The sequence below is a fragment of the Chlamydomonas reinhardtii genome, chromosome 8, assembly GCF_000002595.2.
Source record: "Chlamydomonas reinhardtii strain CC-503 cw92 mt+ chromosome 8, whole genome shotgun sequence".
Taxonomy (NCBI): domain Eukaryota; kingdom Viridiplantae; phylum Chlorophyta; class Chlorophyceae; order Chlamydomonadales; family Chlamydomonadaceae; genus Chlamydomonas; species Chlamydomonas reinhardtii.
Genome location: NC_057011.1, coordinates 1,333,264 through 1,355,763, shown reverse-complemented (window position 1 = coordinate 1,355,763; position 22,500 = coordinate 1,333,264). Strand labels below are relative to the sequence as shown.

Sequence of the window (22,500 nt, the reverse complement as noted above, 5' to 3'; positions counted from 1 at the left end):
ATTTTCAATTGCGGGGCTGGTCGGAATGCAGTCAGAGCGTTGCGGCCAGTCAAGAGCAGCCCACACCTCAGTCCGTTTGGAAAGGACAGCGTGCGGTGGATGATGCAATGTGCCGGGGCCCTGAGCGGCGAGGACAACGCCTTGCCTATCATGGAAGCTCTCAAGGCTCCTACGGGGACTGCAGTGTTCCAGGAGGCCCGTGCCTGGTTCGTGCAGCAGTTCAGCGATGTGTGCCCCTGGGTGCCCAGCATCAGCCTTGGTAGCCTTGGAGGATCACCGCAGTGGAATGCTGCATGTGACTTTGTCTGTGTGGTAAGTACATGCTGGGCAGATGTATGCATGCATATATATGTCGAAGGCAATCAAGGTGCGGATTAATAAGTATATAATGTGATAAAACATGCACGTACCCATCCATACATGCAGGGCCACAAGAACGCAGTCACCAGCGTGTGCTTCAGCCCTGACGGCCGCAGCCTTGTCAGCGGCAGTGAAGACAAGACGCTGCGCGTGTGGGATGCAGCCAGCGGGGAGTGCAAGGCCACGCTCAGCGGACACAGCAGCGCGGTGACCAGCGTGTGCTTCAGCCCTGACGGCCGCAGCCTTGTCAGCGGCAGTGAAGACAAGACGCTGCGCGTGTGGGACCCTGCCAGCGGGGAGTGCAAGGCCATGCTCAGCGGACACAGCAGCGCGGTTATCAGCGTGTGCTTCAGCCCTGACGGCCGCAGCCTTGTCAGCGGCAGTGACGACAAGACGCTGCGCGTGTGGGACGCCGCCAGCGGGGAGTGCAAGGCCACGCTCAGCGGACACAGCAGCGCGGTTATCAGCGTGTGCTTCAGCCCTGACGGCCGCAGCCTTGTCAGCGGCAGTGACGACAGTACGCTATACGTGTGGGACGCCGCCAGCGGTAAATGCAAGGCCAAGCTCGGCGGACACAGCGGAAACGTTGTCAGCATGTGCTTCAGCCCTGACGGCCGCAGCGTTGTCAGCGGCAGTTATGACGGCAGTTTCAGCGTGAGGGATGCCGCCAGCGGGGAGTGCAAGGCCACGCTCTGGATGGATCACCGCCGGGACAGGATCAACGTCGTCTCCAGTGTGTGCTTCAGCCCTGACGGCCGCAGCGTTGTCAGCGGCATTCAAGACAAGATGCTGCGCGTGTGGGACGCCGCCAGCGGGGAGTGCAAGGCCACGCTCAGCGGACACCGCAGCGCGGTCACCAGCGTGTGCTTCAGCCCTGACGGCCGCAGCCTTGTCAGCGGCAGTGAAGACAAGACGCTGCACGTGTGGGACCCCGCCAGCGGGGAGTACATGGCCAATACCAAGTTCTGGGGACGCAGCAGAGCGGTCTCCAGTGTGTGCTTCAGCCCTGACGGCCGCAGCCTTGTCAGCGGCAGCCATGAGGAGACGACGCTGCGCGTGTGGGACGCCGCCAGCGGGGAGAGCAAGGCCAAGCTCTACATCAGGAAAAACAGCATAAACAGCAGCGAGGTCTCCAGCGTGTGCTTCAGCCCTGACGGCCGCAGCGTTGTCAGCGGCAGCTTGGACAGTACGCTGCGCGTGTGGAGCGCAGTCTTCTGGGACGGCAAGCCCCCGCTCATCATCAGCGGACACAGCAGCGCGGTCACCAGCGTGTGCTTCAGCCCTGACGGCCGCAGCCTTGTCAGCGGCAGTGAAGACAAGACGCTGCGCGTGTGGGACCCTGCCAGCGGGGAGTGCAAGGCCACGCTCAGCGGACACAGCAGCGCGGTGACCAGCGTGTGCTTCAGCCCTGACGGCCGCAGCCTTGTCAGCGGCAGTGAAGACAAGACGCTGCGCGTGTGGGACCCTGCCAGCGGGGACTGCAAGGCCACGCTCAGCGGACACAGCAGCGCGGTGACCAGCGTGTGCTTCAGCCCTGACGGCCGCAGCCTTGTCAGCGGCAGTGACGACAAGACGCTGCGCGTGTGGGACGCCGCCAGCGGGGACTGCAAGGCCACGCTCAGCGGACACAGCAGCGCGGTTACCAGCGTGTGCTTCAGCCCTGACGGCCGCAGCCTTGTCAGCGGCAGCTTTGACTGTACGCTGCGCGTGTGGGACGTCGCCAGCAGGGAGTGCAAGGCCAAGCTCAGCGGACACAGCAGCGCGGTTACCAGCGTGTGCTTCAGCCCTGACGGCTGCAGCCTTGTCAGCGGCAGCCATGATGAGACCCTGCGCATGTGGCATGCGCGTTTTATGCTGCCAGTTAGTACAAGGCTACACTCAGTATGCTAACACAGCAGTGTTTGGAGCACGCCATACATATAGCTTTATGTTTCCCTTGCATTGGGGCTATGACCCACCAGAACCATTCGTTGCTGTGTGTAGCAGTGGAAGCGTCAGCTGATGGCTGTGGAGGGTGCCGTTACTGCTATATGGGTAAGCACACTGTGAATGTGCAGTAATGCTGCATTTTGGGGCGTCCACCGGTGCGTACCCCTTAGCATCTTGTATCAAAGCATAGATTAAGAGATAATTGCCCCTCAACAAGGCAGTAGTGTAGGTTACCGGGAGCGAGCCCAAGCAACTAGAAAACTGCGCCAGGGTCGCCCACCGGTTGGCCCTTTTGGTGCCAACGTGCGAGGACGATGTTCTTGAGGCTGGCGACAGCACGATCAGGCAGGGAGTCGCGGCACTCTCGTGCCTGCAGGTGGTGGGACACATCTATCTAGCATGGTAAGGAGGGGGAGAAGTTCGCAGTGCTTGCCACTGTGCCACTGTGATTAGTGTCAGCGGTCTATCCTGGATGTCTGGTCTGTATTTAAGGTGCTGGGAACTTGGTGATGTTGGCACAGTACGTAATCAACATCGGGTGTGGACTGTGTGGTTCCGATGTGATGGTGTCGGGGTCAGGGGGGATTGCGGGGATCAGGAGGACATACATACGGCCGTAGGTTTCTGCGGAGGCTGTCTGCGAACTTGGGAAGGAGCCATTTTGGTGGGCGCGAGCTGCATGCTGCATACATATTCTGGAAGGAACCACGCCCACACGGAACCCAACCAGGCACACACACACAGGGGACCCCCCAGCACCAACACCACCATACATACACATTGTGACCCACAATGTACGGGCCTGTCCCCGGGGACTGCTCTCAGAAATTTTGTCCACCGGCCAACCCGGCAACCTCAGCTTCACCCTCTGCAACCTAGCCCAGTGGAAAGCAGACATAGTTGTCCTAACCGAGACCAAACGGACAGGGAAGATTGACTCAATCAAGTGAGCCTTCCAAAAAGAAGGACTGTGGGCGGAACGCCCGCCAAGGTGTGACACGATGAGAGGCACAGCCAATGGCGCGGAGTTAAGCCATCAGCACGCCCAGCGCCAGTTGTAATTGATCTACTGTCACGATCCCTGTTCGAGACAGGGCTGGGCCAGGGGGCGGGGGGTAGGAAACAAAGTGCCAGACCCCATGCCCCGAAATCCCCCGGGACCCCCCTAGAGAAGCACAGTATGCACGAAGCACGGCATGAAAAGAGTTGAGCAGGGACCACAGACCACTGTCACACTGTCACAGTCGCCGGGTAACGGGCCAATGTGTAACGGGTAACGACCTTCCAAGCGATGGTTACATGTGCGCCTCGTAGACCGTGAGCAGGCTGTTACCATGGCTGGTTAAGATGGTAAGCAGATCGTAGCGAGATCGTAACGATGCCGGAGGGGTAACGATCTACGACCTAGGTAACAGCGATCGTAACGATCGTTTGGGTGCTATAGGGCCTTGAGGGGACGACCGACCCCCCGACGGACAACACCTTGTCGTTCAGGGGTTAAAACCCTCCATTTTATACCCAAGTGGTGTCAATCGACTCCTCTTGACGAGCACTATCACTCCGTGCCATCAGCGGTCCTGTTCTGAGACTTAGGTCACCGGCGGGATCTTATCCATGGAAATCCCCTCGACCCAGACCACCTCGCGCTCAACTCTCTGCCGCGTGACGAATGTACAATGTGCATCGGCAGCCTTGTTAGACGTGAACTCGTGCGCACCAGCGCTTCAGAGCCCAGCTGTGTCAGTGCGCATGTGTTGAATGTGGAGACATGTCCCGACATGTCCACGCCCGGACGCGGAACTTAGCCCTCCCACGCTTTGTTTGTGCTTATTACGTCATAATATGAGCCTCGTACTGCTGCGGGTGGCCCCTAGTTCTGCTTGTGGGGCGCTTCCCGAAATCCGCCAGGATGGGCTCCCAAAACCCAAAAGTTACTGGGCCGCCAAAGTGGGGAGGGGGTCGACCCCCAGGGACGAGGACCGACCGCCCAACTTTGGCGGCCCAGAACTTCCTCAACAGACACCCCCTTAAGAAACTAAAAGTAGGTGCATAATGCCAGGGGGGGGGGTACGAACTAAACCTCCAGACCCCATGTCCCAAAACCTCCCGACCCCCCCTCCGGACCGACCGACCGACGACCCCCACCACCGTGCAACCCCTCAAAACCCCCTCAAAACCCTTTGGTCTTTAGCCATGTCGGTGTCAATCGACTGCATTCGGCGAGCTCTACAATTGTATACCTCCGGTTCAGCTGGAGGCACAACTTGACTGACAGCCATGCCACCATGTCCACGTGTCCATGGCCAACCACCGACCCTTCTGTCAGACTACCGGGGCGTGCGCTTAAGCTTACAATTGCGCTGTACATATGATGTTTGGGATTGTGTGCCAGAAGAGATCGGTGGACTTTCTCTTGCCGGAATCATGTGAAGAATCCTACCTGGGATTCATGTCACGCTCGATGGCCAGCGGCAGCCTTGGCCGTTACACACGAAGCCTTGGCCGTTACAAGTTAGCATCAGTTCGCATAGTCTCCATGACACCAGTGAGAGACGCTCGAGCGGGGCTCTACGCTACTACGATGCCGATGTGGACGGACATGCGGCCGCTTTCCAGAGGCCAAACGTTCTGCAAATGCTTTAGTACAGGGTTGCGTAGTTCGTAGTACGCGTACTATGTACTACGTACTGTACGCTGCCCTTGCCGGCTAGTACGTGGGAAAATACGTTGTGCTGGGGAAACCAGCGGGGTGGGCCGTGGCAGCGCCGTGGCGGGCGAGGGGCGCGAGGGCTGTTGTCCGTCCAAGTTCGCGAACCATGGCTGCTCCCCGCACGTTGCAGCTGGATTTTTTTAAAACAATATGAGTATAATAGGTTGACGGAAATTCCGCTAGAAGACTATGACCGCGCAAATCCAAATTCACACCGATTCGGGCCTGGTGCGGGCACGCGTGTCGTGCTTGCACCGGCTTTCCCCCCGGACTTCGTGGCCCAGCGTATTATGCACCGTATTTTCGTACTCTACTAGAATTTCCTAGTACGCTGTATTAATACGCGTATTATGGAGAGAGGGTCGCGTACTACGCAACCCTGCTTTAGTATGTGCATGCTAATGTGTGCTAGTGCTTGTGCTAATGGGCGGAGCGTTTAGAGGGGCGTTTAGGGCACAGAGACGAAATCTGGCAGTCCCACCCACATCCGCGTGACGAAACCTTGGGGACCCCCAGCCCCGACGACCGACCCTGAATTTTGAGGGCCCATAACTTTGCAAGTACTACCCTGATTGAGCTTTCTACCCCCCCCCCCCTGTCTGGGCCATAACTTATGCCTCTTACGAGTCGTCTAGTGACTACGCAGTCACCCAAGTCTCATCCGTTGGACATCTCCAACCCCTTGCCAGTCTCTACAGTGAGTTATGTCCGGGGTGGGCTAGGTACTGCTACAGATACCGCCTTTACTGTAGCGCTACTCCCCGCGCGGCCACAGCGCGCGGTAGCACTGGAGTAGCTGTGGCCATCTCCGCCTGGTACAGTGACCTTGGCTGTGTCACACACCGCACGCCCCCACCAACACTCCATGGCTACGTGTTACACGTTCAAATGAAGACCCCCGGGTGCACGCCTCTCAATGTGCAGGGCATCTATGCACGAGAGGGCATGCAAACCGCAAGTAAGGCAATCGACACATACGGACGTGATAGGCCGGGCGGACGCGTGCGGACACCACCTAGTCACCGCGGGAGACTTAAATGCCATCACCCGAGCACATGAGCGGGACAGTCCCATCGACACGGCGGACCGGGCACACCAGCGGTTCCTTGCCGATAGTGGCCTGCACCCTATCCGCGGAGACACCACTACCACCGCCGAATGGTCATATAAACAATCACGCCCGGGCATGGCCCCATACCACAGTCGCATCGATGACATCCTCCTATGCCCTGCCACGCACGCTGCATGCATAGAAGCGCGTGAATACACCAGTGCAGTTGCAGGCAACTTCGACCTCAAACCAGTCCCCGCAGAGTTACCAGCCGCGGACCTACATACAGCTATGGCCGGCACCACAGGCCGGCGCCCGGAACCCAGCCTCCCAGCAGCAGACCCAACGGTGGGCCGAGGTCGCCCTGCCCATTACACAAAAGCAGCTGGCCACAGCAGCTATCCGCCTTGAGGAAGCCCTTGTGGAAGCAAGCAACGGCCGACCTGCACTGCTAATGCTGCCCAACCCAACGCCATAAGGTTCCTCATGCTCCTCCCCTCTCCGGAGGCGAGGAGCATGGGGGTCATTCGGGGATCTCTCCTCAGGTGAGCGTGCGTGTCTCGTACGTTTTTGGGGCCCTGGCGTAGTCCACGGCTGTCGTCCCACATGTAACCTCTACCAGCTAAAAGCCGCCCGCCCGTGGGCTCTGTACGCGCGTGGTCTTGCGCCACGCTGCCGGAGTTGGGTGCCGGAGGACCATCAAGATCGCAAGATCGAAACCCATCAGGAACGGTTCGGCTCCGTTACCCAACGCCATAAGCGAGTACCTGAACAACACAGGAATGCCATGGAAATAAACCAGGCTGTCGCTCACAGCGACCCTAGGCAATGGAAAACTCGGGCGGAGCGAGAAGTGTTCCGCGCACGCAAAATGGCTTCCGTGTCCCTAACGTGAACGACTTCCATTGACAGTCTGACCTGACCACGCTCTACCCCACCTCCTAGGAAGCCGCCTGCAGCACCAGCACCAGCTGCGCAAGAGCCACACCCGCCGCCACCAGGTGCGCCGCCTCTGCCGCGCCCAGCCACCAGGCCATAGCCAGCACCACACACCCGGCCACAACCGCCAGCCCTCGGATTGCTGCGGAGACCGCCCAGCGACCGCTCCCCCGCCCTTGCGCCACTGCTGCCCCACTGCTTGATGCCTGCACGCCGCCAGCAACAGCGCCGCCCCCGCCACCGGCCTTGCCAGCGCCACCACTCCGCCCCGACGCTGCCGACCCATCGCTACCGGAGGCTTCCGCCGCCGCCGCCGCATGGCCCTTCGCCGCCTCCGCAGCGGCCGCCACCGCCAGCGCGGCACAGTGCAGGGCAGCCAACACGTACCCCGCCTGCCCCACTCCCCCGCCCGCCGCCAGGTCACCCACCCACGCCGCCGCTCCGCCGCACGCCGCCGCCAGCGCGCCTACCACCGCATCCCGCAACCCGCCAGCCGCCAGTGCCGCCACGCCCAGGACCTGCCCGCCCGACGCCGCCGACACCGCCGCCAGCGCCGCCTCCCCAACCGCGCCCGCCAGCCGCCCAACCGCCGCCCACCGCAGCACCAACCGCCGCAGTACGGCAACAACCGCCGGCGCCGCGCACGCGCCGTACGCGGCGTAGTACAGCAGCCACGCCAGGCGGCAGTGACGTACGGCAACCGCTGCCTCGTGCGCCGCGTGCTGGGCCTGGAGCGCCGCCCGGCGCCGCCGGCCCGCCGCCGTGGCCGTCGTCAACCGCCGCCGCCGCTGCCCGCCCGCCATCGCCACGCCACCAACCGCCATGTTACCGTCTCCATCACGTGAGCACGGCTCGTTCATGTCCTCCCGCCACGGCTCGTCCCACCACGCGTCGCGCCACCACTCCTGCGGCACGTCCTCGCCCGCCGCCACCTCCGCCGCGGCGTTGTCGCCATCCGGCGGCGGCCCCGCACTCCCTGCAGCGGCGGCGGCGGCGGCGGCGGCACCGGCGCCTGTGGCGCCGGCCCTCTTGCCGGCGGCGACGGCCGCCGGCCGGCGCGGCGGCTTGGGCAGCGGCGGCGGCGACGGCAGCACCGCCGCCGGCGAGCTGAGCGCCTGCGCCAGCGACAGCACCGCCGCCAAGAGCACCGCGCCCGGGGCGGCGGCGGCGTGGCCGGCCAGAACCACCGCCGCCGCCAGCGCCGCCGCGCGCAGCGAGCACCGCGCCGCCGCCGCCAGGCCGGCGCGCGCCGCCGGGCCAAGCACCACGTCGCCACTTCCGCCGCCGCCGCCAGGCGCCGCCGGACCCGTGGATCCAGATCCAGACGAGCCCGCCTGGCGGCGCCGCCGCGCCGCCGCCATGGGCGCCGTTACAATCCGGTACGGCAGGACGGCGGCCAACCACCAGGCCGCGCCGAGTGCGGCCTCGGCGGCGGTGGCGGCCGCCGCCGCCAGCTGCAGCGGCGCCGCCAGCAGCCACGCCGTCAGCGCCGCCGCCGCCGCCAGGAGCGCCCAGTCCAGCGCGGCCAGGGTTTCGCCATCCAGCGGCGGCGCCGCCAGCACCACAGGCGCCGCCGCCGTTGCCGTTGCCGCGGCTGCTGTTGTTGATGCCGTGGCATTTGTGGCAGCCGCCAGCCAGGCACTGAAGCCGCCGGGCCATTCCGACACCGACGCGCCCCAGCCGCAGCCGGCGAGGTGGGGCAGCGGGCACAGACCCAGTGCCACTGCGCCCCTGCGCACCAGCGGCCACGCCGCCGCCAGCGCGCCGCAGCTCTTCGCCACCGCCGCCAGGCCCGCCTCCACCGCTGCCGCCACGTCGCCACCGGCTGCCGCCGCAGCCTCGGCGCCGGCCTCGGCCGCCGCGGCCGCCGCCGCCGCGGCCGCGGCCCATGCGGAGGAAGCGTGTGCCATCAGTGCGGTGGTGGCGGCCGTCGCCAGCAGCACCGCCGCCGCCGCCACCGGCCGCCGCCACATCACCTCTGCCAGCACATCCAAGGCATCCAGCGGCAGAAGCGGCCAGCCGCCAAACCCAACGCCGCCACCGCGCCGCCGCCACCGGCCTCCACCTCCGCCGCCACCCTCCTCCCCAGCTCCCGCCGACACGCCTCCATCGCCACCATCCACCATCGCCGCCGCTGCGTCAGCAGCGGCGGCGGCAGCCGCCCGCCTCCTCGCCGCCGCCGCCGCCGCCAGGCCGCCCGCCGCCGCCAGCGCCGCCAGCTGGGCGCCTAGCCAGAGTCTTCCTAGCTGGCTTCCCAGCAGCTGCTGCAGGCGGGCGGCCAGGAAGGGGACCACCTCCACGCGGTGGGCGCAGGCTGGATCCAAAAGGGCGGCGGCGGCGGCGCAGCCGGCGGGGCCGGCGGCGGCGCAGGGCTCCAGGGAGTGGTAGGTGTGGTTGGCGCTCACCTGTGGGTTCAAGGGGGAGGAAGTTGGGGAGAGGCGAGGGCTGTAGAGGTTAGCAGGAAGAGAAGAGAAGAGGTCGCGGTATGCAGGGGCTCGCAGGGGCTCGCAGGAGTCACAAGAGAGTGGTGGGTTTACGATGGAAGGGGCGGGGGGTGGACAGAGCAACCGGTCGGGTTGGGGCGGCTGCTGGCGGAGTGCTCGCAGGTGCGTCCAGGTGCCGTGCCACTGCGCTTGCCTCACCTGAAGCAGTGTCGCAGCTTGCCAGTCAGACGCGCTACTGCCGCCGCCGCTGCCACCACTGCTACTGCCTCCCACCAGCATCACCACCGGATAGAGGCAGGAGCCCACGCCCGCGCCCGCGCCGCCCTCCTCCTCCTCCTCCGCCTCCTCCTCCTCCCCCTCGTCGCCCCCTTTCCCAGCCACACTCGGGCGCCGGCGCTGGCTCCTGCCGCCTCCCTTCGCCGCGCTCCCAGCGTTCGGCGGCTGTAGCAGCGGTCTCCCACGTGAGTCCAGCGCGGTGATTCGGAGGGCGGCGTAGCGCCACAGCCCCAGCCACCGCACCGCCGCCGCCGTCAGCGCCGCCCGCAGCGGCGACGCCGCCGCCGCCTCCCCCGCCAGCGCCCGCTCCACACGGATAGCGGACCCGTCCTCCAGCGTGTACGTCCTGCTACTGCCGGCCTCACCGCTACTGCTGACGCTACTGCCGGCGCTGCTGCCCCTGCTGCTGCTGGAGGCCGCAGCGCCGCCGGCGGGGATGGGGAGCAGCAGCGGCGGCGTCAGGTGCGGCAGCTGCAGCGGCAGTAGCAGCGGCGGCGGCGCGCCGGCGCCCTTCTTCTTGGCGGCGGTAGCAGCGGCTGACAGGGAGGAGGCGCGGGGCTGGCGCTGTAGCACGACCTCGGGGGAGCCGGGCGAGGGGCGCAGGGGCAGGGGGCGGTCGGCGGGCTCGTGCTGTTTGGGGAGGGACGGAGGGACGCAAGGTCTGGGCAAAACGCTTTAAAGGGCACTATGTCAGGACTAGCGCACTAAAGCCACGATGTCATGCTGTAGCCAAGTATGCAAGGAGGCTGCAACGTGTGTAGCACACAGCGGGCGGGCTTGCAGCAGCCAGCACTCACCGGCGGCAGTAGCGGCGCCGCCACCACCCGAAACGCCGGCTCATACGACGGCGCCGCCGCCAGCCACAGCGTCAGCGTCAGCGTCACCGTGGGCTTGCTGCTACTGCCGCCCCCCAGAGCCCCCGCCGGCCGCAGCGGCGGCGCGCCGGGCTGTAGCTGCAGCAGCGGCTCCACGAGGGCGGGCGGCAGTAGCAGCAGCCAGGCAGCGCGGGACTGGTAGTCACGGCCCCCTTGGATTTCGCCCCAGGCCCTGTGTGCGTGGGCCGTGGGGGTTAGGAGGGGAGGGCGGAAAGGGGAGAGGGGGGGTGTTGTGCATACCATCTCAAACTAAACCAAACCAAGCGAAAAGGGGGACAGGGGAAGGTCGGGGCAGTCAATGTCAAGCCCAGTAAAGGCGGGAATCCCAGGCATGACAATGACTTTGGTACCAAACGGCGAGGAGTGGAACCCCACACGATACCAACCACAGAAGACACGGCACGGTACGGCGAGGCACGGCACGGCGAGGCACGGCAGAACCCTTTAGAACAAACCCACTCACGAGCGGTTGCGCACGTGCCAGCGCCCCTCCGGCACCACCGCCGGCAGCGGCGCCGCCAGCGCCGTGACCTCCACGTCGTGCCGCAGCGTGCGTGCCGGCGCCGCCGCCGCCCGCCGCACCTCCGCCTCCAGCTCCTCCAGCGCCTCGCGCCCCTCGCCGCCGCTCCCTCCACTGCTACTGCTGCTACTGCCGCTGCTGCTACCAGCAGTAGCAGCAGCCGCAGTAGCAGTAGCCGGTGAAGCGGGCTGCTCCACAACCACACTCAGCCACACTCGGAACGCGGTGCAGGGCTGGGCGCCCGACAGCCAGCCCGACCAGCCGCGAGGCAGGCGCGAGGCGTCGCCGGCGCCCTGCCAGCGGCCCAACCGCCACGAAAACGTACGGCCAGTGCCGGGCGCGCCCACCAGATCGTACGGCAGTAACCGCAGTGCCGTACGGCCCTGGCGCGGCTGCGCCGCCGGGCTCTGGTACTGCAGGTACCAGGCGAGGTTGGCGCCGCCGCAGGCGGCGCCGCCGGCGGCGGCGGGCGCCAGCGCCGGCTTGGCCCGGCGCAGCAGCTCGGATGTAGCTTCTGCCTGTGCTGCTGCCTCGGAGGCAGTAGCAGTGGCGGCAGTAGCGTCGGGGCCTCGGCGGGCCTCGGCGGCTGTAGCAGCCATGAGGGCTGTAGCCAGGTAGGGCTGGGCGGGGTGCCCCAGCCGAGCCTCCACGCGCCGGAGCGCCCAGCTCCATCGCCCCAGTCCCTCGGGGCCGCACACCGCCGGCGGCGGGCTGCTACTGCCGCTGCTGCTACTGCTACTGCCATCGCTGCTATAGCTGCTGCTACTGCCGCTGCCGCTGCCGCCGTCAGCGCTGTCGGGCCGGTGGCCCTCCCGCAAGGCCGCGTCCAACTCGGCGGTCGCGAGCTCGCCCCCGGGGCCCGAGGGGCCCGGCCGCGGTGGCTTGTTGGCGGCAGCGGCGGTGGCGGCTGTTGGGACGGGTTTACGGGCGGCGTCCAGACTGGGAAACGCGTCCTGTGTGGGTGACGCGGCAACGGGCGACACTGCATGAGGCATACGGCCTGAACAAACCAGGCTGCTTGCAGGTTTGCAAGCTGCACATCGCATCAAGCCTCTTGCGGCCACACCTACACACCTGCGCCCGGCTACTCACCCCAAACCCCAATCACCCACCCCAACCCCACACCCACCTCAATCCCCACCACCGCCACATACACAAAGCCTCTCTTTCTCTATAAAACACACACGCACACGCACCTCCCCCTCCCCACACACATACGCACACACGCCCCCACCTGCGCCATGTCCACCAGCGCCTGCCCCAGCGCCGCCACCAGCTGGTTGCACCACACCAGGCTGTTGTGCGCGGCCGGGCACCAGGCGCCGGGGCTGGCGGCGGGCAGCGACAGACCGCGGGACAGGCCGGCGGGGGCCAGCGAGGAGGGGTCCGTCAGCGCCGCCGCTACCTGGAGCGGGTACGGGAAAGAGGGAGATAGGGAGGGAGGGTGGGAGGTTTCGCATCCGCACGGTGGGAGCGTACCGGTACATAAGGAGGGCAGTAAGGAGTTCGGGGTTGGTGCTGCGGGTTGTCAGGTGCGAAGTGGCTCCTGGCTAGGCTGCGCCTTGGCAATGATTGCCGCGGTGGCGGCCTGTCAGTACGGCAGTACGGCGGTACGGCGGTATGGCAGTACGGCAGTACGGCGGCCCTGCCATGCAGACAGCACTGACAGCACGGCGCCGCGGCATGAAACCCAGCCGCAGCGATGCGCGCGCCTTCACCGCCCTGCCTCCACAGTCCCACTTCGCACCCCACGCCTCATCGCACACCCACCCCACGCCTCATCGCGCACCCACCTGCACGTCCGCTGCGCCGCCGCCAATCGACACCACCGGCACCACCGGCCGCCCCCTGGCCCCGACTCCTGCCGCCCCCGACGCCCCTGCGCCTGCGCCTGCGCCTGCCGCCCCTGCCGCCGCCCGCTGGTAGAAGCGCAGCAGGGAGGGGTGGCCGGGCACCGCGGGCCGTGCGTGGGGCGAGCCCAGCGTCAGCAGCAGCGCCACCAGGGAGGGGCCTGCAGCGCGAGTCGGCAGTGGAGGGTGGCGGCGGCGGCGGGAGCAGCGTTGGCAGTCTAGCCGAGCAGGAAGAGGAGTGGGAGAAACCTACACCCAGTAGCACTAACTGTTGGCTTGCTCGATATGTTAGCGTGCCTGTCGCCCCCCCCCCCCACACACACACACAGCCACACACACACAGCGCGTCCACCTCTTGGTTGGCATGCCCTTACCCTGTCCCCTTGCCCTGTCCCCTTGCCCTTGCCCTTCCCCTTGAGCTTTCCCAGCACACGCACCTAGGTCGGGCTCCGCCGCCGCGCGCGCAATGGCCTCCGCCGCCACCACCCCGCCCATGGAGTGCCCCACCACCACCATTCCCGGGTGGGCTGTAGCGCCCGTGCGGGGCCGGCAGCTACTGCCACTGCTACTGCTACTGCTACTGCTACTGCTGCTGCTGCTGCTGTCGCTACTGCAGGCGGTAGTAATGTTGTAGGTTCGGGCCAGATGGCGCATGGCTGCTAGCATGAAGCTGACCTGCCGCTCCTGCACGTGAATGAGCGTGTGCGTGTAACACAGGATCGAAACGAGCGTGGGACAGGGTTGAGGTGCGGTGTCAATCAGAACTCCGCCTGGGGCTGCGCTGCGGGCCCCTCACATCCCTTCCGCCCGCCTAAGGTCTCCTCCACCCTTCACGTCGGTACTCCACGCACCCAGTTCCCTGCCTGACTCTTAACCACCGCGCTTCTGCCGAACAACTCAGTGCTCGCAGCACCCCACCCCAACGACCCCAACCACCACTTCAACCACCCAACCACCGGTCCCACCAGCGTGTCTCCGTCAAATGCGCTCCACTCCCCCTCCAGGTCCATCAGGTACCAGTCCGCCCCCGCGCCCGCCAGCCTGGCGCCGGGGCCCAGCCGGCCAAGCCGCCGAGCCGTCTCCGAGGCCAGCGAGCGGCCCTGAGGGGTGGGATTGGGAGAGGGAGGGGTGCGGGAGGGAGAGGAACAAGGAGAGGGGCAGGGGAGGGGGAGGGTTCGCAATATGCTAGATGAGGGAGGCGGAGGCAGGCTGGCGGAGGGCGGGAGGGCGGACGGGCGGAAGCCCGAGGGCTCATGATGCTTTCCGCTCCCCCCTTCCGGTCACAGCCCCCTGCTTGCTACCCGACCAAGCTCCCGCACACTGGCCGGCTGTGGGCGCAGTTATACAACACGATTGTAACGGGGGCGACAGGGGGCGTCACACCGCCACAGGGGACAGGGGGGAGGGGTGTCAGCCGTGTCACACCGCCGCAGGGGGGGGTCACACCGCCACAGCGGGGAGGGGGGAGAGTCAAACCGCCACGCACCATTTCGTGTGCGCCGCCGTTCCCCGGGATGAACAGAATGGGCAGCGCCGGCGGCGCCCTCGGGTCCGTGCCTGCGTACAGTCCGTGTGAAGCAAGGGGATGTAGGGCTGTTGTTTGTGTCCGCGTAAACAGGAGATGCAGTGCATTGTTGCTGCACTTAGCGCCGGTTGCCTTTGCTGGTGTTCAATCTTGCAATGGTGCTGCCGTCAGGTCGGCTGTGCGCCGGCCGCGCACACAGCTACCCGCTCAGGTGCCCCGCCTGGTGGGCTGGCACGCAGGCGCAGCATTGCAAAGTGCAAAGCATCCAACCGATTTCATTTCATGGACAATCTTGTGTGCGGCCGGTTGGGGGTGTCTACCTGGGCCGTGGCTGCTCTCGCCGGTGTAGCGCCACAGACGGTGGCGGTCGCCAGCAAGCTCCGCTGCCACCTCCGCCACGCGTGCTGCGGCTGCGGTCATGTCGCGACCCCAGGCCGGCACCTCCTGCTGGGCAACCGAGTCGCCGCGATGCCACCCGGAGGCGTTGCTGGAGCGCGACGAGGCTCCGGCTGAGCGCGCGCGCGTGCCCGCCGAGATCAGCAATTCGGCAGGCATGTCCACCGGCTCGTATTGAGCGTACATGTATGTCATTTCACAGGGTTGCTGAGAGACCATGATGTCGTTCCGCAGGTACAGAAAGCACGACACGAGCAGCGCCATTGTGACCGCCAAACTCGCGGCCACCTCACGCGCGCCAGTCTTGATAGTTTGCGACATCTGTTTTGTAATATTTTCGTTCAGTCGTCTAATCTATCAAGAAGCCATTATTGAATTGACTAGAGCGACAGACATTCAGACATGCACACTTTGCAGCTGACTTTGCAGCAAGGTGCGTCCAGAACCTTTTAAGAGTTGCATAATGCAACGTCCCGTGTGGGCGGTGAAAGCTATCGCAGCTATACAGCGAAAGGATCAAGTATGGCAGGTCATATCGCGGGCGCCCATTGTGTTTCGTGCGGGGCTCAAAGGGCAAGTAGGACCTTGGCCAGCACCGTTTTCCCGACACCGTGGCATCGTGGGCGCGTTGATACAGTGGTGCCTGTGGGGGTAGGGCCTTAAAATTTCCCTCCCCTGGTGGGACCTTTGAATTTCCTTACAAAGAGTCGAAGGGTGCGTGTGATCGGAAGAGTTGGGACCGGGTGTAGTGCAGATTGCCGGGTGTAGTGTAGAATGATGCAGCTGGCGTTTTGTGCAGCGTAGTCCCAGACCCGTGCACGTTTGCACGTGTCAAGCATGGCATTCGCTGGAAAAATGGAAAAATGGGATTTGCTATGATAGTTTAGTGCACATTGCAAATTACAACAAAACCCGCAATTAGAACGCAATTCAATAGGACGTATTTATTGATAGATCCATGGCTTCAGGCCGAGGCTGGGGCGTCCCCCAAGGTTACCAGGTTACTGTACGCTCATTACGCCTCTGGACATCGTGGAACTTGCTGAAACCTCTCGGCTGAAACCTCTGTATGTAGGGGCCGAAACACCCCGGCTTCGGCAAGTGGGGGCGCTTGCTGCTAGTTGGGTTAGCCGAAAAATGGTGGATTGGCGACCGACCCCCCCCTCCGAGTTAGCCGGGTCGGCGGAGCTTCCCACCCTCCGTTCGTGCGGGGTTCAAAGACAGCGCATTTAGGACCACCCGGCGCCATTTTCCCTCTGGACATCATGGGCGCGCTTATACAGTGGTGGCTGTGGGGCTCAGGGGTAGGGCCTTAAGATTTCCCTCCTAACAAAGAGTCGCAAGGTGCGGAGGGTGGGAAAGTTGCCTAGCGCAGGCATCTGGCGGGGTGAGTCTGGTCTGGCAGCTAAGTTCCAGAGGCAACCTGACCCCCGCGCACGCGTATCTGAGGGTGCTGGGGTAGCCGTAGCCCTGCGCAGGCATCTTGGGGTGCCATGTCCACGCATCTCGACTGGCGGGGATGGTCTGCCCACGCATCTTAGCTGCCGTGCCCACGCATCTTGGGTGCGTGTGATGGGAAGGAATGGGACCGGGTGTAGTGCAGAGTGGTGCAGCTGGCGTTATCCCGTGGTGTGCAGCGTATTGCCAGACCCGTGCGCGTGTCAAGCAGGGTGAATGGCATTCGCTGTGATTAGCGTCAGGTGATGAGCGTGACGGCACATATCAAAAGCACATCATAGATCCTCTGCACTTCGAACGCAATTCAATTGGCAGTGATTAATGAATAAATGAAAGATAAATGAAGAGGCTGGGGCGTCCCCCAACCGCCGACTGAAGACATGGGTCATACGGCAGCTTCGCTCGCGCCGCCAGCCCGGCCATAACCATACGCTGCCGACCAAAGTCCAGGGCAGACATACTAGCGAGACACACCACATCGCACACAGGTGGCGCAAGCCCCGCAGGCGGGCGCACTGACCACAACTCCTTACGAGAAGGCACTTAGAGAATCCTTTGGCATGAAACCCATAGCCATCCCCATGTTTTCACGCAGGACGCCGGTCCCCATCCTGCGTGTCAACCCCACACGGGTCAACAGCAACGCCACGCGCCCGCTCGCGAGCATGCCGTGGGCATGCCCAGCAGTGTGCAGAGTTTTCTCGAACCCGTGCGCATGTCAAAGTAGTACGTGACTTTGGCTGCGATATGCACAAGGATGATTGGAACGCAACTTATTAGAGCGGTATGTACCAGGGGACTTGGTCCCCTGGTGTTTTCATAGAAAGATCCATGGCTTCAGACCGAGGCTGGGGCGTCCCCCACCCGCCGGCCGATGTCATGGCATATCATATCACTATGTGTTCGCCTGAGACGGCTGGTGCTACCCGCACCGGCCATCACCGAGCTCGCCGCGTGATGGTGGGTAGAGCTCTATCGATGGCCAGCTGCTCTGCAGGCGTCCCTGTGTGCATATATAAATGAATGAGCTGATGATGATAATCGATGATGATACGTTGCAGGCAGCGAGCGTGCTTGCTTGCGCAAGCTAGCAAGGCAGGCAGGTTTCGAGGCAAGCCGCTCACGCAGGCCCTCAGGGCTTCTATGTGCAAGGCAAGCTGCAGGTTTCTGCAACAGCATAAAGCTTTAGCCTTTAGGTGTGCGGCTGCAGTTGCTTCGGGGGCTGCCGCACGGTTCCTCAGTGCTGGCTGGGTCAGACCGCTGGGAGCATGCAGCCCCTCCCCCCTCATCGCTTCCGCCGTGCTGATTGCCTCCTGCGATGGACGTCGTCCTGAGTGGTGAGCATCGATAGGTGTCTGCGGCCTTCCCATGCCCCACGATCACTCCAAGCACATCCCGGTCACTTGGTCATCACCTTCGGCCACACCCACCTGGCCTCCTGCACCCCAGCCGCATGTGTATTTACTATCGTTGGGGGCGGGGGGGGGGAGGGCGATGCGGCCCGGACGTCCTTGTGGCCACTGCTGGCCACTGGCCACCCATGGCTCGGAGGCTGGGCATCTGTCCATGGGCGCATCTACGCGGTGTATGGCAAGGCCTCGAGGTACCGGCCCCGGCCCCCGCTGGCGGCCGTATCTACGTAACTACAAGACCGTAACAGCATCGCCCGACGGTCAAGGGTAACGTCTAACGACCCCCCCCCCCTCATTGGGACCCGCCAGAGGTAGACCCGCCAGGGAACCACAAAGGTACAGACCTGCATGGTCTTGTCACCGTACGTGACCCGCGGGAGATGCATGGCCACGTAGCTACGGTACCGTATGGACGCGCTGGAGCAAAAAGTCTCTCCAGGGGCGCATGCCGGGCTGGCTGCTGTGGGGGCCTCAGGGTGTGCCCCTGGGTCGCCGGCTCTCATTGGGACCCACCTACCTCAACGAAGGTACAGACCCCGGACTCGCACGGCTGTGTTACTGTCATGCCCCGCCGGGGATGTATCGCGACATACGGTACGGTACGGACGTGCGCGGAGCAAAACGTTTCTCCCAGGGGCGCATGCCAGGCTGGCTGCTGTGGCGGTCCCTTGGGCGCGTGTGCCTCCAGGGTGCGTGCACCTCCAGGGTTTGCCTCTAGGGCTCGAGCCCCGCACCCTCGAGGGTAGGGCTCCCCACCCACCCGGTGCGTCCAACAGACCAGAGAGTCTCCCCTCATTACAGGCGCAAAGTACACTACAATGTCAAGGGGTCTTCTCAGGTGTTCTCAACTACTCTCAACTATCAGAATTCAGAACATGCATCTAACGGACATTCCGTGAACGCATTTGAATTGGGGGTTTTTGAGGTTGTTGACACGCCCCCGGCTATGAAGCTGGGGGCGGGCTCCAGCAGCACAGCTGGGAGCGTATATCTAGGCATGCACCGGCACCCAGCACCGCTGCCTCGAGCGGGCTGGTGGCCTGCCAGGTGCGCGCGATGGTGGGTCGAGCCCTGTCGCCAGCCGGCGGCCCTGCACGCCTGCCGGTGTGCCCAACTGTGTGTGTTGCGGTCGTGTAATGCACTGCAGCGCGCTTGCTGCTGTTGGTGTGCACGTCTGAGCGGCAGGAAGGCGCCGCGGCGACATCCGAGGCAAGTCTATTTGGCGCGACCCACGCAACGGCGCAAGGCCAAGCGCTAGGCCACGACCGGTTGCGTGCAGCTGATGTATGTAAGCAGCTGTGCCATTGTTCACGCGCGGTTAACATGGCGGCATGGCGCACGGTGCGGCGGTGCAGTCAGACTCGCGCAAGACACCAACCGCCGCGAGCGCGCTTGCGCTAGCTTATCCTGGATCCCTGGACCGGCACACCCACACGCACATCTCGGGGCGGGCTTGATAACCTTGATTGGGTCGGTGCTTGAGGTGTGCAAATGTGCTGGCAACCGCTGGCCGCGGGATGGGCACCGCAATAGGGTGGACCGGTGGAGGCGTGGCACCGAATGCCCGAGGGACCGGGTGGGTGCGTGACTGGGGCGCCGAACCGGGTGCTTGCTCTCGCAGCAGTTATGAGCGCGCAGGCGAGAAGCAGTGCTGCTGCTGCTGCGTTGCGTGCGGTGGTGTTGCATGCAGCAGGTGTATGTGTGGATAGGGCTACTTTATTACAAGGGCTGCCGCGACCTGCCGCAGCAGCCGGCGGCTGTTCGTGCGCCGCGCCCCCATCCCACACCACCGCTGCAGGCGGCTGCCCGGACGACGTACTTGGTCCAGCATTTGTTTTACAAGGGCCGCCACAAACAGCCGCAGCAGCCGGCAGCCGGTGCCGCGCCACCACCAGCAGCAGCAGCTGCACACACGCACGCGGTGGGCAGCAACCAGCAGCCCTCCAGCCCAGCCGGCCAGCAGGAGCCTGATGCATTCCTCCACGACGATGACGTACGCCGCACATGAACACACACACAGGCGCATCTGCATGCCATCGACTTGACATGGGTGCGCTGTTCCAGTGCGTGCGAGCTAGCGCCCTGATACTCACCAGTAGCACCAACATACCGTACACCAGGCCAGGTGCCAGGTGCGATGCGATGCCACGCCATGCTATACTCTCTCAAATGGTCTGGCGGAAAGGGGCTTGCTGTGACACGCCGCCCTCCGCGCCCCCAACCAGGCAATCACCCCCAGTCGACACCATTACCTTATTGCCCTACCGCAAATCGATCAGCAAGACCCGCTGTACTATATGGACTGCAGCTTGCAACTCGAACCGCGCTGCTAGACCGCGAGAGCTTGACAACCGCAAGAGCGGCGCTGTGCCTAGATTACCGTATAGGACGCAAATCCTTTGGCCGCACAACAACTGCAACCCGCCGCTGCAACACTCAATACAGTGAAGAAGACAGGTTGATTTGCGAGTCACATGTTTTTTCGGTGTGTAACTGCGAAAGGACAACCGTACCGTTACGACCTGGCTTTGTGCTGTGCATGACACGTGCGTACGTGCGTGTGTACGGCGTGCCAACACATGCCTACACCATGTCAGCACTACGCGCAACCGCACCGACGCCACACCACCGCACTTTCTCTGAAGTACACCGGACCAGAACACATAACACGCACGGCCGTCCACGGCCCTCCGCGGCCCGCCCCAGCCCGCTACTGCCTGCTGCTGCTCCTGCTGCTGCTGGCGCTGCTGGCCCCGCTGCGGCTGCCGCTGCTGAAGCTGACCTGTACGTCGGCGCCCTCCAGCCGCAACATGACGCGCGAGCCCGCCGCCTCGCTGATGCGGGCCACCGTCTGCGTGTGCGTGTGCGTGTGCGTATGTGTGTGTGTGTGTGTGTGTGTTGAAAAGAAAACAACAAAACGAAGTGTGTGTGTGTGTGTGTGTGTGTGTGTGTGTGTGTGGCGGGGCGTGGGCATGAGGGCAGGGTGTGTGCGTGGGATGCGAGTGAACGTGGTGTTGCTGGTGGTGCACGGGGTGGGCTGTGGTGGTTGTGGTGGCGTGCGGTTCCGTGCGCCCTTCCCCAACTGCCACCCTACCATCCGCCTGCCATTTACCCCTCTTGGTCATGCGATACTTGGGCTCGGAGCAGACTACCTTATCTCCTCCTAGGCCCGGGCATACAACCCCTCCCTCCCTCCCTTTCCCTCCCTTTCCCTCCCTGTCCCTCCCTTTCCCTCCCTTTCCCTCCCTTTCCCTCCCTCGCTTTCCCGTCCCCCTCCCTTTCCCTCTCTCCCTCCCTCCCTTCCTCCCTCCCCTCACCTGCGCGCAGTGGCAGCCCGCCAGCAGCACGCCCATGTTCCGCGCCCGCACCGCGCTGTGACTCAGCACGTCCGGCACGGAGCTGCCGCCGCCCTCCGCCGCACTGCCCACCAACACAGCCACACAGCCCTCCGGAATCTCCTCAGCACCTGTGTGTGCGGTTGTGAGAAAGGAGAGCACACACATGCATGCGCGTGCACACAGGGAAGGGGGTGAGGCGGCGGCGGGAATGGGGTGCGCGGCGTGTCGCAGTGCGGGCGAGTTGCCGAACTCGTAGAGGGCACAAACACGCAGGGCAGGGCATCATATGTGTGCGTGTGTGTCCTGTTTCGACCCGTGTCAGCCCACTGTCCCGGCCCGCCCTCCCCTCCCCTCGTTTTAGCCTGGTTTGGTTTAGTTTGGGCTGGAATTTACAACCCTCCCCCTCCCCTCCCCTGCCCTCCCCTCGCCTGCCCTCCCCTCCCCTGCCCTCCCCTCAGCCCCCCCGCTCAGCCCTTTCCCTCCTTCCCCCTCCCCCCCACCTGTCAGTCCCTCCACCAGCAGCACGGTGGGCTCGGCCATCACCTCGTGCTGCACGGCCTCCAGCCGCGGCACCAGACGCAGCCGACCCGCAACCACAGGCCGGTCGCCGCCGCGGCTCACCACCTGAGAGCGGAGCAGGGGGCAGGGCGAGGGGCAGGGCAGGGCGGGGAGGGTTTGCGTCTGTGTGCGTGCGTCTGTGTGCGTGTGCGTGTGTAAAAGCATGACACAAAAGCCAAGTCATGACGAATGTATATTTGCATATAAAACAACAAAACGATGTGTGCTGCACGCGGGTCGGTCACCCACCCACCCACCCACCCACCTGCCACACGCCGCCGCCCGTGGCCCGCCTGAGCGCCGGTTCCAGGCAGGCCAGCAGCTGCGCCAGCGGGGCGGAGCTGCTGCCGCGGACCACCTCCTCACCAATGCCGCCCACAGCAGCCTGGAAGTAAAGGGGTGGTGGACTCTTGACTCATCCCCTCCTCTCCTCTCCTCTCCTCTCCTCTCCTCTCCTCTCCTCTCCTCTCCTCTCCTCTCCTCTCCTCTCCTCTCCTCTCCCCTCCCCCCTTTGCCCTTGCCGCCCCCCCCCCCACACACACCTGCGCAATGCCCAGCCGGGCCGCCAGTGTGTCTGCGGGCGGCTGCAGCAGCGCCATGAGTGTGCCGCTGTGCTCGGCCAGGCTGCGCTTGAGGCGGTCGCAGATGGCCAGAGCCTGAAGCATGCGGTCCTTGGCGTCGCGCGGGTCTGGAGGGGTGGGGGAGGGTGGTAGGGTGGGGGTGGGATGGGGGCCAGGGTAGGTGGGGGTGGGGTTGGCTGGGGGGGTGGAAGAAGGGTGCAGGGAGAGCACGAGCCGAGCAATGGTTTGGGAGGGTGCGGGCGGATGGTTGTGGGAGGGCGTGCGTGGAGTGTTTGTGC

At 64.6% G+C, this 22,500-nt stretch overlaps 3 protein-coding genes across 4 annotated transcripts in view; 1 reads left to right on the top strand and 2 right to left on the bottom strand.

Moving 5' to 3' along the window:
• CHLRE_08g364000v5 (uncharacterized protein) overlaps window positions 1–3,120 on the top strand; it is a 15,366-nt gene extending 12,246 nt beyond the window's left edge. The window contains exons 17-18 of the mRNA XM_043064877.1: window positions 1–312; window positions 427–3,120. The exon at window positions 1–312 is cut by the window's left edge and continues 435 nt beyond it. Coding sequence (XP_042921878.1) covers window positions 1–312; window positions 427–2,250 — 2,136 coding nt within the window. The 3' untranslated portion in view covers window positions 2,251–3,120. The remainder of the gene's footprint in view (window positions 313–426) is intronic.
• A 2,499-nt stretch (window positions 3,121–5,619) lies between these two features.
• Window positions 5,620–15,901, bottom strand: CHLRE_08g363950v5 (uncharacterized protein). Its single transcript, XM_043064876.1, has 10 exons — window positions 14,800–15,901; window positions 14,441–14,511; window positions 13,920–14,054; window positions 13,392–13,638; window positions 12,898–13,115; window positions 12,339–12,509; window positions 11,048–12,057; window positions 10,507–10,756; window positions 9,632–10,339; window positions 5,620–9,394 (listed from the first exon to the last, which is right to left on the bottom strand). The coding sequence occupies exons 1-10, from the start codon at window positions 15,194–15,196 to the stop codon at window positions 6,992–6,994; spliced, it is 5,610 nt and encodes a 1,869-aa protein (XP_042921877.1). The 5' UTR covers window positions 15,197–15,901; the 3' UTR covers window positions 5,620–6,991.
• A 3,551-nt stretch (window positions 15,902–19,452) lies between these two features.
• CHLRE_08g363874v5 (uncharacterized protein) overlaps window positions 19,453–22,500 on the bottom strand; it is a 13,659-nt gene continuing 10,611 nt past the window's right edge. For both annotated transcript variants that reach the window (XM_043064874.1, XM_043064875.1), the window contains exons 20-24: window positions 22,184–22,329; window positions 21,907–22,026; window positions 21,584–21,707; window positions 21,063–21,211; window positions 19,453–20,596 (exon numbers count right to left, since the gene is read on the bottom strand). In XM_043064874.1, coding sequence (XP_042921876.1) covers window positions 20,456–20,596; window positions 21,063–21,211; window positions 21,584–21,707; window positions 21,907–22,026; window positions 22,184–22,329 — 680 coding nt within the window. In that variant the 3' untranslated portion in view covers window positions 19,453–20,455. The remainder of the gene's footprint in view (window positions 20,597–21,062; window positions 21,212–21,583; window positions 21,708–21,906; window positions 22,027–22,183; window positions 22,330–22,500) is intronic.

Bases quoted from the DNA above. Each gene is read 5' to 3' on its own strand.
- CHLRE_08g363950v5 (XM_043064876.1), bottom strand. From the start codon at position 15,196: ATGTCGCAAACTATCAAGACTGGCGCGCGTGAGGTGGCCGCGAGTTTG. The intron at 14,512-14,799 runs GTAGACACCCCC...GACTGTACGCAG, and splicing joins CGAGAGCAGCCACGGCCCAG to GCACGGACCCGAGGGCGCCG. The intron at 14,055-14,440 runs GTGCGTGGCGGT...CCCACCCCTCAG, and splicing joins ACGGCGGCGCACACGAAATG to GGCCGCTCGCTGGCCTCGGA.